Genomic DNA, 17,842 nt, shown 5'->3' on the forward strand with positions numbered 1-17,842 from the left:
CTCCATCATCCTCCATCATCCTCCATCCTCCTCCATCATCCTCCATCATCATCCATCCTCCATCATCTTTCATGAAGAAAACAAGAAATGTTAAGTGTTGCTAAGTTTAGTTGCTTCATTGTTTCCATTGACCTTTGGCACCGAGATCTTCAAGAGAATAAAATCAGAAGATTCCCCAGACAGAACATCCATATTATCATAGACAATCTGTGCGGAGACTCATAAAATCTCCAAAGTCCGTGTCCAATGGGAAGTGGGAGAAGTAAAGGAGACGTAAGGAATAATGATTTCATGACTTTATTCTACATGATGTCGCCTCGTGCCTCAAAATAAAAGCAAAGATTTATCATCATCGGAACCAACCTCCTCCTCATCCATTGCCACCATCATCCTCCTTATCATCATTAGACCCTTCGTCATCATCCTTCACATTTAGCATCATCATTCTTTCGCTTTCCTTATCATGCAGTCCTCCATCATCCTCCATCATCATCCTCCATCATCATCCTCCATCATCCATCATCCTCCATCATCATCCTCCATCATCATCCTCCATCATCATCCTCCATCATCATCCTCCATCATCATCCTCCATCATCCTCCATCATCCTCCATCATCATCCTCCATCATCCATCATCCTCCATCATCCTCCTCCATCATCCATCATCCTCCATCATTCTCCATCATCCTCCATCATCATCCATCCTCCATCATCCTCCATCATCCATCATCCTCCATCATCCTCCATCATCCATCATTCTCCATCATCCTCCATCATCATCCATCCTCCATCATCCTCCATCATCATCCATCATCCTCCATCATTCTCCATCATCCTCCATCATCCTTCATCATCATCCATCCTCCATCCTCCATCATCCTCCATCATCCTCCATCATCCTCCATCATCCTCATCATCCTCCATCATGCATCATCCTCCATCATCCATCCTCCTCCATCATCCTCCATCCTCCTCCATCCTCCTCCATCATCCTCCATCATCCTCCATCATCCATCATCCTCCATCATCCTCCATCATCATCCATCCTCCATCATCCTCCATCATCCTCCATCATCCTCCATCACCATCCATCATCCTCCATCATCCTCTATCATCCTCCATCATCCTCTATCATCCTCCATCATCCTCATCATCCTCCATCATCCTCATCATCCTCATCATCCTCCAACATCCTCCAACATCCATCATCCTCCATCCTCCTCCATCATCCTCCATCATCATCCATCCTCCATCATCCTCCATCATCCTCCATTATCCTCATCATCCTCATCATCCTCCAACATCCTCCAACATCCATCATCCTCCATCCTCCTCCATCATCATCCATCCTCCATCATCCTCCATCATCCTCCATTATCCTCTATCATCCTCCATCATCCATCATCCTCCATCATCCTCCATCATCCTCCATCCTCCTCCATCATCCTCCATCATCATCCATCCTCCATCATCTTTCATGAAGAAAACAAGAAATGTTAAGTGTTGCTAAGTTTAGTTGCTTCATTGTTTCCATTGACCTTTGGCACCGAGATCTTCAAGAGAATAAAATCAGAAGATTCCCCAGACAGAACATCCATATTATCATAGACAATCTGTGCGGAGACTCATAAAATCTCCAAAGTCCGTGTCCAATGGGAAGTGGGAGAAGTAAAGGAGACGTAAGGAATAATGATTTCATGACTTTATTCTACATGATGTCGCCTCGTGCCTCAAAATAAAAGCAAAGATTTATCATCATCGGAACCAACCTCCTCCTCATCCATTGCCACCATCATCCTCCTTATCATCATTAGACCCTTCGTCATCATCCTTCACATTTAGCATCATCATTCTTTCGCTTTCCTTATCATGCAGTCCTCCATCATCCTCCATCATCATCCTCCATCATCCATCATCCTCCATCATCATCCTCCATCATCATCCTCCATCATCATCCTCCATCATCATCCTCCATCATCCTCCATCATCCTCCATCATCATCCTCCATCATCCATCATCCTCCTCCATCATCCATCATCCTCCATCATTCTCCATCATCCTCCATCATCATCCATCCTCCATCATCCTCCATCATCCTCCATCATCCATCATCCTCCATCATCCTCCATCATCCATCATTCTCCATCATCCTCCATCATCATCCATCCTCCATCATCCTCCATCATCATCCATCATCCTCCATCATTCTCCATCATCCTCCATCATCCTTCATCATCATCCATCCTCCATCCTCCATCATCCTCCATCATCCTCCATCATCCTCCATCATCCTCCATCATCCTCATCATCCTCCATCATGCATCATCCTCCATCATCCATCCTCCTCCATCATCCTCCATCCTCCTCCATCCTCCTCCATCATCCTCCATCATCCTCCATCATCCATCATCCTCCATCATCCTCCATCATCATCCATCCTCCATCATCCTCCATCATCCTCCATCATCCTCCATCACCATCCATCATCCTCCATCATCCTCTATCATCCTCCATCATCCTCTATCATCCTCCATCATCCTCATCATCCTCCATCATCCTCATCATCCTCATCATCCTCATCATCCTCCAACATCCTCCAACATCCATCATCCTCCATCCTCCTCCATCATCCTCCATCATCATCCATCCTCCATCATCCTCCATCATCCTCCATTATCCTCTATCATCCTCCATCATCCATCATCCTCCATCCTCCTCCATCATCCTCCATCATCCTCCATCATCCTCCATCATCCTCCATCCTCCTCCATCATCCTCCATCATCCTCCATCATCATCCATCCTCCATCATCTTTCATGAAGAAAACAAGAAATGTTAAGTGTTGCTAAGTTTAGTTGCTTCATTGTTTCCATTGACCTTTGGCACCGAGATCTTCAAGAGAATAAAATCAGAAGATTCCCCAGACAGAACATCCATATTATCATAGACAATCTGTGCGGAGACTCAAAAAATCTCCAAAGTCCGTGTCCAATGGGAAGTGGGAGAAGTAAAGGAGACGTAAGGAATAATGATTTCATGACTTTATTCTACATGATGTCGCCTCGTGCCTCAAAATAAAAGCAAAGATTTATTACAACCGAGTGAAATGTTCGCCATAAGCCGCAATCTCCGATCTTCTTCTACAGGTGACTGGAGACCTTCACACCCAGATCATCTAAGGTCTGTTATAGTCTGTTTCTGGAAAGGCAAAGCTGTGACCTCCTGGTAGCGGCCTGCAGGGCTTTTTACTGCATGGCTTCTTACTATTCCTCTTGACACGGACATCCTGAAAGGAAACAGCAAAGGATGATGCACATTGTAGATCACTCGTAAACAATAGTTACTCTTAAAGGCATAGTCCAGGAAAGTCCAAAGTCAAATAAAAGTCCAGATCGCAGCGTCCACGAGACCTCCTGTACCTTACCTCTTCTCCTTATGTCTGTCAGTTTCATCATTTTAGTTTTAGAAAAAAATTGTACTTTCCTCCTCCCTGCACAGACTCTTCCTGCTCCCACTCAGAGCAAAGCCTGTTCCCGATTCTGCAGCTCCTGTATCCTGCTTTATTAATTTTTTTTTATAGATAATATATTTTATTTTTAATCAAACTTTGTATTGAAGGAGCGCAGTGACAGTAACTAGATGTTGTTCATTATATGTTACAGATTGTACAGGGTTAGAAACAGGTAGACAAGCAGCCGAGCCTCCCACAAGCTGAGAAAAGCAGCTGCGGCTTTCAGAAGGAGCAGACTCACGAAAGTTTTATCACTAAAATGTCTCACATCATCACTCACAACATTTTAGCAGCAAAATTTACACCAAAAGCTGTTGTGAATTGCATTATAAATGTCGGCCAAAGTCTTATTAAAAGGGATCTCCACTTTGGACAATCCCTGCATGTTAGACGGGTCCCTTGACAATGAGCTGATGGAGTCATCTCAACTCCCAACTGAAGACCGAACAGTAAAACCAGTAGTATGATCATCAAAAATAATAAACTGACATGAATAATGTAGAGAGAGGAGTCACAATGTGGTGGAGCACCTCAGCACTATCTTTATGGTTGTGTTACCTTGGTCAGGCTGGAGCACGTTATCTCCTCAGGGTCCTCATCACCCAAAGCACAAATCTTCACATCCTGCAGAAACAATTAATAAAATTATTATTTTCTGGAATGGGAAACCGATGATCATTTCATAACTTCAAGTTATACTTAATTTTACTACGTATAAAGTGTCTGGCACCAATCAAATATAAATGGCGCAACAAACGCTGCACATCTGTCGCCAATACTAGTACAAAAAAACACAAACACAACATTTTTACAAAATATATAGAAGCATCAAAACACTGCATAACAAATAAACTGTATTATAAACTATGGGAAGTCATACCCTCCCAGACCAAACCAAGACCCAGACCAAACCAAGACCCAGACCAAACCAAGACCCAGACCAAACCAAGACCCAGACCACACCAAGACCCAGACCAAACCAAGACCCAGACAAAACAAAGAGCTAGACCAAACCAAGACCCAGACCAAAGCAAGACCCAGACCAAACCAAGACCCAGACCAAACCAAGACCCAGACCAAACCAAGACCCAGACCAAACCAAGACCCAGACCAAACCAAGACCCAGACCAAACCAAGACCCAGACCACACCAAGACCCAGACCAAACCAAGACCCAGACAAAACAAAGAGCTAGACCAAACCAAGACCCAGACCAAAGCAAGACCCAGACCAAACCAAGACCCAGACCAAACCAAGACCCAGACCAAACCAAGACCCAGACCAAACCAAGACCCAGACCAAACCAAGACCCAGACCAAACCAAGACCCAGACAAAACAAAGAGCTAGACCAAACCAAGACCCAGACCAAAGCAAGACCCAGACCAAACCAAGACCCAGACCAAACCAAGACCCAGACCAAACCAAGACCCAGACCAAACCAAGACCCAGACCAAACCAAGACCCAGACCAAACCAAGACCCAGACAAAACAAAGAGCTAGACCAAACCAAGACCCAGACCAAACCAAGACCCAGACCAAACCAAGACCCAGATCAAACCAAGACCCAGACCAAACCAAGACCCAGACCAAGCCAAGACCGAGATGAAACCAAGACTAAGACCAAACCAGTATTATAGTAGTTATATTCTTGTATATAGGGGGCAGTATTATAGTAGTTATATTCTTGTATATAGGGGCAGAATTAAAGTAGTTATATTCTTGTATATAGGAGCAGTATTATAGTAGTTATATTCTTGTATATAGGGGGCAGTATTATAGTAGTTATATTCTTGTATATAGGGGCAGAATTAAAGTAGTTATATTCTTGTATATAGGAGCAGTATTATAGTAGTTATATTCTTGTATATAGGGGGCAGTATTATAGTAGTTATATTCTTGTATATAGGAGCAGTATTATAGTAGTTATATTCTTGTATATAGGGGCAGTATTATAGTAGTCATATTCTTGTATATGGGGCAGTATTATGGTAGTTATATTCTTGTATATAGGAGCAGTATTATAGTAGTTATATTCTTGTATATAGGGAGCAGTTTTATAGTAGTTATATTCTTGTATATAGGAGCAGTATTATAGTAGTTATATTCTTGTATATAGGAGCAGTATTATAGTAGTTATACTCTTGTATATAGGAGCAGTATTATAGTAGTTATATTCTTGTATATAGGGGGCAGTATTATAGTAGTTATATTCTTGTATATAGGGGCAGTATTATAGTAGTTATATTCTTGTATATAGGAGCAGTATTATAGTAGTTATATTCTTGTATATAGGAGCAGTATTATAGTAGTTATATTCTTGTATATAGGGGCAGAATTATAGTAGTTATATTCTTGTATATAGGAGCAGTGTTATAGTAGTTATATTCTTGTATATAGGGGGCAGTATTATAGTAGTTATATTCTTGTATATAGGAGCAGTATTATAGTAGTTATATTCTTGTATATAGGAGCAGTATTATTGTAGTTATATTCTTGTATATAGGAGCAGTATTATGGTAGTTATATTCTTGTATATAGGAGCAGTATTATAGTAGTTATATTCTTGTATATAGAGGGCAGTATTATAGTAGTTATATTCTTGTATATAGGAGCAGTATTATAGTAGTTATATTCTTGTATATAGGGGGCAGTATTATAGTAGTTATATTCTTGTATATAGGGGCAGTATTATAGTAGTTATATTCTTGTATATAGGGGCAGTATTATAGTAGTTATATTCTTGTATATAGGGGCAGTATTATAGTAGTTATATTCTTGTATATAGAGGCAGTATTATAGTAGTTATATTCTTGTATATAGGGGCAGTATTATAGTAGTTATATTCTTGTATATAGGGGCAGTATTATAGTAGTTATATTCTTGTATATAGAGGCAGTATTATAGTAGTTATATTCTTGTATATATGGGCAGTATTATAGTAGTTATATTCTTGTATATAGGGGCAGTATTATAGTAGTTATATTCTTGTATATAGAGAGCAGTATTATAGTAGTTATATTCTTGTATATAGGAGGCAGTATTATAGTAGTTATATTCTTGTATATAGGGGCAGTATTATAGTAGTTATATTCTTGTATATAGGGGGCAGTATTATAGTACTTATATTGTATATAGGGGGCAGTATTATAGTAGTTATATTCTTGTAAATAGGGGGCAGTATTATAGTACTTATATTGTATATAGGGGCAGTATTATAGTAGTTATATTCTTGTAAATAGGGGGCAGTATTATAGTACTTATATTGTATATAGGGGCAGTATCATAGTAGTTATTACTTTTGAACATATTAGCATATATATATTAGTACCATGTTATTCCTTGTTTTACTTCATTTATTGTGAGGAGAGGAATATTCGATGTCTTAGCAGATGGTGATATTTATATATTACAGCGACATGTTAGTATTTTCCAGTACTATATAATATGAGGTACGTCTGGGGCAGTATAACTTGTACTTACCCCATCTGACATAAAATCACACTGGGTAATATCAGGGTCCTCAGATTTCAGGCACACTGTCTCTTTAATGATGAATGACTTCGGTGGAGACTCCTGTGAATAGAAGAATTACAGTGACTTTTCCTTGATCAGATTAATGTGACATTTAATTATGAATTATGAAGAAACAGAATAATAAACTAATACAATAAATGTGTTTTACATGCAATGCTTTCTGGGGAGGTCCCCATGTCATGTGCTTTACCTCCAGCAGAGCGGGGGGGAGCTGTTCCAGGGTTTTATATAAGTATGTGACCCCTTCTCTCTGGTTGTAGAGGTCGATGACGTCTCGTATGGATCTTTCTTCTTGGAGATCGGACTCTGGAGTGTCAGAGAGACAGCTGTGTAATGTGACAGCAGAGAACAGCAGCAGAGACAGCCTCCAGCTCCACATCTTGGCTTCTCTCTGATGACATGTCCTCTCCCCGCTCTGCTCCTCTCTGTTATTTTGCTTCTATTTCTTCATATTTCTGGGTGATGGGGAAATTCGGAGTATTTGCTGTCAGAGGACGATGATGTCATGATCTACATCTACATTACTCAAAGGGATTTCACATCAGGCTAGGGAGGACAGGTGAATACTATCTATTGCTCTCAGTTATCATCCATTTCAGATTTGGGAGATGACTGAAGTTTTGATACTCATCAAGTGCATAAACCTCCAAACCCGTAGAGACCTCCCTCCATGTGTGTTATTCATCTCGGCTGCTCTTAGTTTATGCTCTTCAGAAGTCTTGATATATATATATATATACTGTATATGTTCCTGCCCCGCAAGGATATCTGAATTCACAGTCTTGTATTATTGGGGGTGCACCAGAGAAACAATTAGGCAGGACAGGGGATTATTATGCACCTCTTCTCTAGTATTATTGTTTAATATGGTCGCAGGGGTGGACGGTCTATTCAGGCATTTGGGACGTGCTTGAGATCTATGGCCAGCGGTGGCCCTTAGCACCTGATGGGGCCCCTAGTCCTGGATGAAATGTAGAATTCATTATTGTTAGTGAAGGGCCAGCAAAATGATAAATGTTACTCTGGTGCAATGTGTTATTATTATGGGGGGGGGGATTCCCATTAATTTTTTCCCACCTAGAGGTTCAGTCTGCCCCTAAATCGCAGCCTCCATGGGCATTAGAAATATCTCTGATAATCTCTTGGTTGGGGACAGATTCTCTTCGATGATCATCTCTCCATCCAAGAAATGAACCCTCCCAGTGCTCGTGTTTTTTCTCTTAATCTACAAGATATTTACTAGAGCAAATGTTTGTGTTCCACAGCTCCTCTTCCTGCTGGGGACATGAAATTACAGGCCTAATCAGACATTTTGAATTCTAACAAGAGCTGTCTGTAGTCACCCGGTCACCCATCTGCATGCACAGACTCTACTCTGCTTGTATCCCCACCTCCCCTTCACCATATCTGTCCGTCTTGTATGCCGGGCTGGGACGATTGAGAGGCTCATAGGTAGGTGTGACACTATTTACAGTGGGCACTGTGAGTGACACTATTTACTGGGGGAACTGTGTGTGACACTATTTACAGGGGGCACTGTGTGTGAGACACTATTTACAGGGGCCACTGAGTGTGACACTATATACAGGGGGCACTGTGTGTGACTATTTACAGGGGGCACTGTGTGTTGCACTATTTGCAGGGGGCACTGTGTGTGACACTATTTACATGGGGCACTGTGTGTGACACTATTTACAGGGGGAACTGTGTGTGACACTATTTACATGGGTCACTGTGAGTGACACTTTACAGGGGGAACTGTGTGTGACACTATTTACAGGGGGCACTGTGTGTGACACTATTTACAGGGGGCACTGTGTGTGACACTATTTACAGGGGGAACTGGTTGTGACACTTGTTACATACGTTTGGTTCACAGCCTAGATACTGTGTCTCGTGCAATAATCTACCTACTGCAGAAAAATGGTGCAGACTGAACAGAAAATACGGACCAATAGCAAAACTGGACCCCTCCTCCAAAAATAAGAGATGTTAGAATAATTTAGTCTCTGTTCAGACCTTGTTGGACACTACATTCAGCATATAAACTATACATGCAGCGTATACACCATACAATCAGCATATAAACTATTGTGACAGACCATGTGGAGAGGTTGTGGATGGGGGTCTATATTTGCCCAAGATTTCTGTCTTCTGCTATCTGAAAACAACCAGGGACTAAATTCAGCAGAGAATGTGGTTCTCCCTCTGCAATAGGTTTTATCTAAAACCTGGAAAAGGGCCTGGTTGTTGGAGTGGGGAGAGATGGGGGGTCCCCACTCCATCCTCACAGTCCTGGTCTTGGGCTGTCTAGCTATTAATCAGGGGTCAGGTGTGATAGCCCTTTATAAAGGCAGCAGTGCAGTCCCACTCTCTCTCAGCCTGGGGGGAGGAGCTTGTGAGAGCAAAACAGACTGCGTTCATAACAGGTTGTCTGGTCTGCATGGCTTATGGTGCCGGGCATGACCTGCCTAGGTAGAGTCGTGTGTTAACCTTAGACCATACTATCCCCCCCCACCCCCACTTAGTAAAGACACATGACACCGAGGTTGGATGTGAAATGGCCACAGCAGCCGTTTATTAATTTCACAGTTTTATAAAAACAATTTAAATCCGAAACATTCGGATAACTAGTTAGGAATCCACCAGAGAATTCCTCCTAATAATTCACATGACCCAACATGGGTCAGAATCATAAATAACAATTAACCGTTAACATTAACCCGAGCAGAGGAAGTCCCTGAAGCCCCTTCAGATGTTCCTTATTAAGAACACACCGAGTTAGCCATCTGCAAACCACCAATTACCTCCAGCCGTAAACCAGCTCGGAAGCACCGTTCACCTCTGCAGATGCCTCCAACCACTAGAAGTCCACTTCAAGGGGATAACACCCGATGAAGCCCTCAAGTGATATACCGACCACTAGAAGTCCACTTCAAAGGGATAACACCCGATGAAGCCTTCAAGTGATATACCTTCTACCAGAAGACCACTTCAAAGGGATAACACCCGATGAAGTCTTCAACCATGTACCTTTTTTGGGGGACGCATACCCCCGATGCGACCCCCCCACCATTTTGTACTGACTGGCCTCAAGGACTCCCCCCGCCAGCTGCCATGACAACAGAACCTACTCCGGAAAAAAGAAAAACATGTTAAATAAGCACACAAATAAAACACAACGCTCATAGACGGACATACATAAGACCTAAGGAGTAACAAACCAAGGGTGGGAGGGTGGGAGCTTACTTGCTTCTATGTTACTCCTCCCGCTGCTTCCGGCTCAATGCCGAGAAGCCGCGGGAAGTGCAGTAACGGCCCCCCATCCCCCTTAACTCCTCCCTGTCCCTCCTTCAGCTCCTTCCAACTCTCCCTCAACTCCTTAACCCTTTCCCTACCAGGACGGTCATGTCGGCTTCCCTTCACCCTGCGGCCGCGTCCAGCCTCTTCTTTAGGCCTGCACTGGGTTAGTTAGGACACCTGATTGTATAGTTAGTGCCGGACAGGCGGAGAGTTTTCTTTTATTTGTTTTCTTTTTATTTCATGTACAACCTGTAAATAAATCTTTCGTAGTACCACATCCCTGCTGTGCGGACTGAAATTTACTGGCGTGTTTGATACCGAGTGCCCGTCTACCCCAGGAGATGACTGTCCCGCTACCTAATTCCCTTACAATATACATTCAGCGTATACACCATACATTCAGCGTATATATCATACAATCAGCGTATACACCATACAATCAGCATATATATCATACAATCAACGTATACACCATACAGTCAGCGTATACACCATACAATCAGCATATACATCATACAATCAACGTATACACCATACAGTCAGCGTATAAACCATACAATCAGCGTATACACCATACAATCAGCATATACATCATACAATCAGCGTATACACCATACAATCAGCATATACACCATACAATCAACGTATACACCATAAGTCAGCGTATAAACCATACAATCAGCGTATACACCATACAGTCAGCGTATACACCATACAATCAGCATATAAATCATACAATCAACGTATACACCATACAGTCAGCGTATAAACCATACAATCAGCGTATACACAATACAATCAGCATATACATCATACAATCAGCGTATACACCATACAATCAGCGTATAAACCATACAATCAGCATATACACCATACAATCAGCGTATACACCATACAATCAGCGTAAACACCATACAATCAGAGTATATACCATACAATCGGCATATACATCATACAATCAGCGTATACACTATACAATCAACGTATAGACCATACAATCAACATATACACCATACAATCAGCATATACTCCATACAATCAGAGTATACACCATACAATCAGCGTATACACCATACAATCAGCGTATACAATATACAATCAGCATATACATCATACAATCAGCGTATACACCATACATTCAGCGTATACACCATACAATCAGCGTATACACCATACAATCAGCGTATACACCATACAATCAGCGTATACACCATACAATCAGCGTAAACACCATACAATCAGAGTATATACCATACAATCGGCATATACATCATACAATCAGCGTATACACTATACAATCAACGTATAGACCATACAATCAACATATACACCATACAATCAGCATATACACCATACAATCAGAGTATACACCATACAATCAGCGTATACACCATACAATCAGCGTATACAATATACAATCAGCGTATACATCATACAATCAGCGTATACACCATACATTCAGCGTATACACCATAAAATCAGCGTATACACCATACAATCAGCGTATACACCATACAATCAGCGTATACACCATACAATCAGCGTATATATCATACAATCAGCGTATACACCATACAATCAGCGTATACACCATACAATCAGCGTATACACCATACATTCAGCGTATACACCATACAATCAGCATATACACCATACAATCAGCATATATATCATACAATCAGCGTATACACCATACAATCAGCCTATACACCATACAATCAGCGTATACACCATACAATCAGAGTATACATCATACAATCAGCGTATACACCATACAATCAGCGTATACACCATACAATCAGCGTATACACCATACATTCAGCGTATATATCATACAATCAGCGTATACACCATACAATCAGCGTATACACCATACAATCAGCGTATACACCATACATTCAGCGTATATATCATACAATCAGCGTATACACCATACAATCAGCATATACACCATACAATCAGCGTATACACTATACAATCAACGTATAGACCATACAATCAGCATATACACCATACAATCAGCGTATACACCATACAATCAGCGTATCTATCATACAATCAGCGTATATATCATAAATCAGCGTATACACCATACAATCAGCGTATATATCATACAATCAGCGAATATACCATACAATCAACGTATACACCATACAGTCAGCGTATACACCATACAATCAGCATATACATCATACAATCAGCGTATACACCATACAATCAGCGTATAAACCATACAATCAGCGTATACACCATACAATGAGCGTATACACCATACAATCAGCGTATACACCATACAATCAGCGTATACACCATACAATCAGCGTATATACCATACAATGAGCGTATACACCATACAATCAGCGTATACACCATACATTCAGCGTATTCACCATACAATCAGCATATACATCATACAATCAGCGTATATACCATACAATCAGCATATACACCATACAATCAGCCTATACACAATACAATCAGCGTATACACCATACAATCAGCGTATACACCATACAATCAGCGTATACACCATACAATCAGCATATACACCATACAATCAGCATATACACCATACAATCAGCGTATACACCATAAAATCAGCATATACACCATACAATCAGCGTATACACCATACAATCAGCATATACACCATACAATCAGCGTATACACCATACAATCAGCATATACACCATACAATCAGCGTATACACCATACAATCAGCGTATCTATCATACAATCAGCGTATACACCATACAATAAGCGTATATATCATACAATCAGTGTATATATCATACAATCAGCATATACACCATACCATCAGCATATATATCATACAATCAACGTATACACCATACAGTCAGCGTATACACCATACAATCAGCATATACACCATACACACCATACAATCAGCGTATACACCATACAATCAGCGTATACACCATACAATCAGCGTATACACCATACAATCAGCGTATACACCATAAATCAGCGTATATACCATACAATGAGCGTATATACCATACAATCAGAGTATACACCATACAATCAACGTATACACCATACAGTCAGCGTATACACCATACAATCAGCATATACATCATACAATCAGCGTATACACCATACAATCAACGTATAAACCATACAATCAGCGTATACACCATACAATCAGCATATACACCATACAATCAGCGTATACACCATACAATCAGCGTATACACCATACAATCAGCGTATTCACCATACAATCAGCATATACACCATATAATCAGCGTATACACCATACATTCAGCGTATATACCATACAATCAGTGTATACACCATACAATCAGTGTATACACCATACAATCAGTGTATACACCATACAATCAGCGTATACACCATACAATCAGCATATATATCATACAATTAACGTATACACCATACAGTCAGCGTATACACCATACAATCAGCATATACATCATACAATCAACGTATACACCATACAGTCAGCGTATAAACTATACAATCAGCGTATACACCATACAATCAGCATATACATCATACAATCAGCGTATACACCATACAATCAGCATATACACCATACAATCAGCGTATACACCATACAATCAGCGTAAACACCATACAATCAGAGTATATACCATACAATCGGCATATACATCATACAATCAGCGTATACACTATACAATCAACGTATAGACCATACAATCAACATATACACCATACAATCAGCATATACACCATACAATCAGCGTATACACCATACAATCAGCGTATACACCATGCAATCAGCGTATATATCATACAATCAGCGTATACACCATACAATCAGCGTATACACCATACAATCAGCGTATACACCATACAATCAGCGTATACACCATACATTCAGCGTATATATCATACAATCAGTGTATACACCACAAATCAGCGTATACACCATACAATCAGCGTATACACCATACAGTCAGCGTATACACCATACAATCAGCATATACATCATACAATCAACGTATACACCATACAATCAGCATATATATCATACAATCAGCGTATACACCATACAATCAGCGTATACACCATACAATCAGAGTATACATCATACAATCAGCGTATACACCATACAATCAGCGTATAAACCATACAATCAGCGTATACACCATACAATCAGCATATACACCATACAATCAGCGTATACACCATACAATCAGCGTATACACCATACAATCAGCGTATACACCATACATTCAGCGTATTCACCATACAATCAGCATATACACCATACAATCAGCGTATACACCATATAATCAGCGTATACACCATACATTCAGCGTATATACCATACAATCAGCGTATATACCATACAATCAGTGTATACACCATACAATCAGCATATACATCATACAATCAGCGTATACACCATACAATCAGAGTATACACCATAGAATCAGCGTATACACCATACATTCAGCGTATATACCATACAATCAGTGTATACACCATACAATCAGCATATACATCATACAATCAGAGTATACACCATACAATCAGCGTATATATCATACAATTAGCATATATACACCATACAATCAGCGTATATATCATACAATCAGCATATATACACCATACAATCAGCGTATACATCATACAATCAGAGTATACACCATACAATCAGCGTATATATCATACAATCAGCATATATACACCATACAATCAGCATATACACCATACAATCAGCGTATACACCATACAATCAGCGTATACACCATACAATCAGCATATACACCATACAATCAGCATATACACCATACAATCAGCATATACACCATACAATCAGCATATACACCATACAATCAGCATATACACCATACAATCAGCATATACACCATACAATCAGCGTATACACCATAGAATCAGCATATACACCATACAATCAGCATATACACCATACAGTCAGCCTATTCACCATACAATCAGCGTATACACCATAGAATCAGCGTATACACCATAGAATCAGCGTATACACCATACAATCAGCGTATACACCATACAATCAGCGTATATAACATACAATCAGCGTATACATCATACAATCAGCGTATACATCATACAATCAGTGTATACACCATGCAATCAGCGTATACATTATACAATCAGCGTATACATCATACAATCAGTATATACACCATACAATCAGCATATACACCATACAATCAGCATATACACCATACATTCAGCGTATACACCATAGAATCAGCGTATACACCATACAATCAGCGTATACACCATAGAATCAGCTTATACACCATACAATCAGCGTATATAACATAAATCAGCGTATACATCATACAATCAGTGTATACATCATACAATCAGCGTATACACCATACAATCAGCGTATATACACCATACAATCAGCGTATAAATTATACAATCAGCGTATATACCATACAATCAGCGTATACACCATACAATCAGCGTATACACCATACAATCAGCGTATACACCATACAATCAGCGTATACTCCATACAATCAGCGTATACATCATACAATCAGCGTATATACCATACAATCAGCGTATATACCATACAATCAGCGTATATACCATACAATCAGCGTATACACCATACAATCAGCGTATACACCATACAATCAGCGTATACACCATACAATCAGCGTATACACCATACAATGACCCTTTACACCATACTATCAGCGTATACACCATACAATCAGCGTATACACCATACAATCAGCGTATACACCACAAATCAGCGTATACACCATACAATCAGCGTATACACCATACAATCAGCGTATACACCATACAATCAGCGTATACACCATACAATCAGCGTATACACCATACAATCAGCGTATATACCATACAATCAGCTTATACACCATACAATCAGCCTATACACCATACAATCAGCGTATACACCATACAATGAGCCTATACACCATACAATCAGCGTATACACCACAAATCAGCGTATACACCATACAATCAGCGTATACACCATACAATCAGCGTATACACCATACAATCAGCGTATACACCATACAATCAGCGTATACACCATATAATCAGCATATACACCATACAATCAGCATATACACATACAATCAGCATATACACCATTCAATCAGCATATACACCATACAATCAGCATATACACCATACAATCAGCGTATATACCATACAATCAGCATATACACCATACATTCAGCGTATACACCATACAATCAGCGTATACACCATAGAATCAGCATATACACCATACAATCAGCATATACACCATACAGTCAGCCTATTCACCATACAATCAGCGTATACACCATAGAATCAGCGTATACACCATACAATCAGCGTATACACCATACAATCAGCGTATACACCATACAATCAGCGTATATTACATACAATCAGCGTATACATCATACAATCAGCGTATACATCATACAATCAGTGTATACACCATGCAATCAGCGTATACATTATACAATCAGCGTATACATCATACAATCAGTATATACACCATACAATCAGCATATACACCATACATTCAGCGTATACACCATAGAATCAGCGTATACACAATACAATCAGCGTATACACCATAGAATCAGCTTATACACCATACAATCAGCGTATATAACATAAATCAGCGTATACATCATACAATCAGTGTATACATCATACAATCAGCGTATACACCATACAATCAGCGTATATACACCATACAATCAGCGTATAAATTATACAATCAGCGTATACACCATACAATCAGCATATACATCATACAATCAGCGTATACACCATACAATCAGCGTATACTCCATACAATCAGCGTATACATCATACAATCAGCGTATACACCATACAATCAGCGTATACACCATACAATCAGCGTATACTCCATACAATCAGCGTATACATCATACAATCAGCGTATATACCATACAATCAGCGTATATACCATACAATCAGCGTATATACCATACAATCAGCGTATACACCATACAATCAGCGTATACACCATACAATCAGCGTATTCACCATACAATCAGCATATACATCATACAATCAGCGTATACACCATACAATCAGCGTATACACCATACAATGACCCTTTACACCATACAATCAGCGTATACACCATACAATCAGCGTATACACCACAAATCAGCGTATACACCATACAATCAGCGTATACACCATACAATCAGCGTATTCACCATACAATCAGCGTATATACCATACAATCAGCGTATACACCATACAATCAGCCTATACACCATACAATCAGCGTATACACCATACAATGAGCCTATACACCATACAATCAGCGTATACACCACAAATCAGCGTATACACCATACAATCAGTGTATACACCATACAATCAGCGTATACACTATACAATCAGCGTATACACCATACAGTCAGCGTATACACCATACAATCAGCGTATACACCATACAATCAGC

General features: G+C 40.0%; 1 protein-coding gene across 2 annotated transcripts; it reads right to left on the minus strand.

Moving 5' to 3' along the window:
- Positions 1 to 3,025: 3,025 nt before the first annotated feature.
- Positions 3,026 to 7,530, minus strand: LOC142653099 (cathelicidin-related peptide Oh-Cath-like). Of its 2 annotated transcripts, none has more exons than XM_075828808.1 (4): positions 7,196 to 7,530; positions 6,994 to 7,086; positions 4,072 to 4,137; positions 3,026 to 3,288 (listed from the first exon to the last, which is right to left on the minus strand). In XM_075828808.1, the coding sequence occupies exons 1-4, from the start codon at positions 7,424 to 7,426 to the stop codon at positions 3,178 to 3,180; spliced, it is 501 nt and encodes a 166-aa protein (XP_075684923.1). In that variant the 5' UTR covers positions 7,427 to 7,530; the 3' UTR covers positions 3,026 to 3,177. The 2 variants fall into 2 exon arrangements, with proteins under 2 accessions (XP_075684923.1, XP_075684924.1); XM_075828809.1 differs by having other exon boundaries at positions 7,238 to 7,528.
- Positions 7,531 to 17,842: the final 10,312 nt, after the last annotated feature.

Source organism: Rhinoderma darwinii, chromosome 5 (assembly GCF_050947455.1).
Source record: "Rhinoderma darwinii isolate aRhiDar2 chromosome 5, aRhiDar2.hap1, whole genome shotgun sequence".
Classification (NCBI taxonomy): Eukaryota; Metazoa; Chordata; class Amphibia; order Anura; family Rhinodermatidae; genus Rhinoderma; species Rhinoderma darwinii.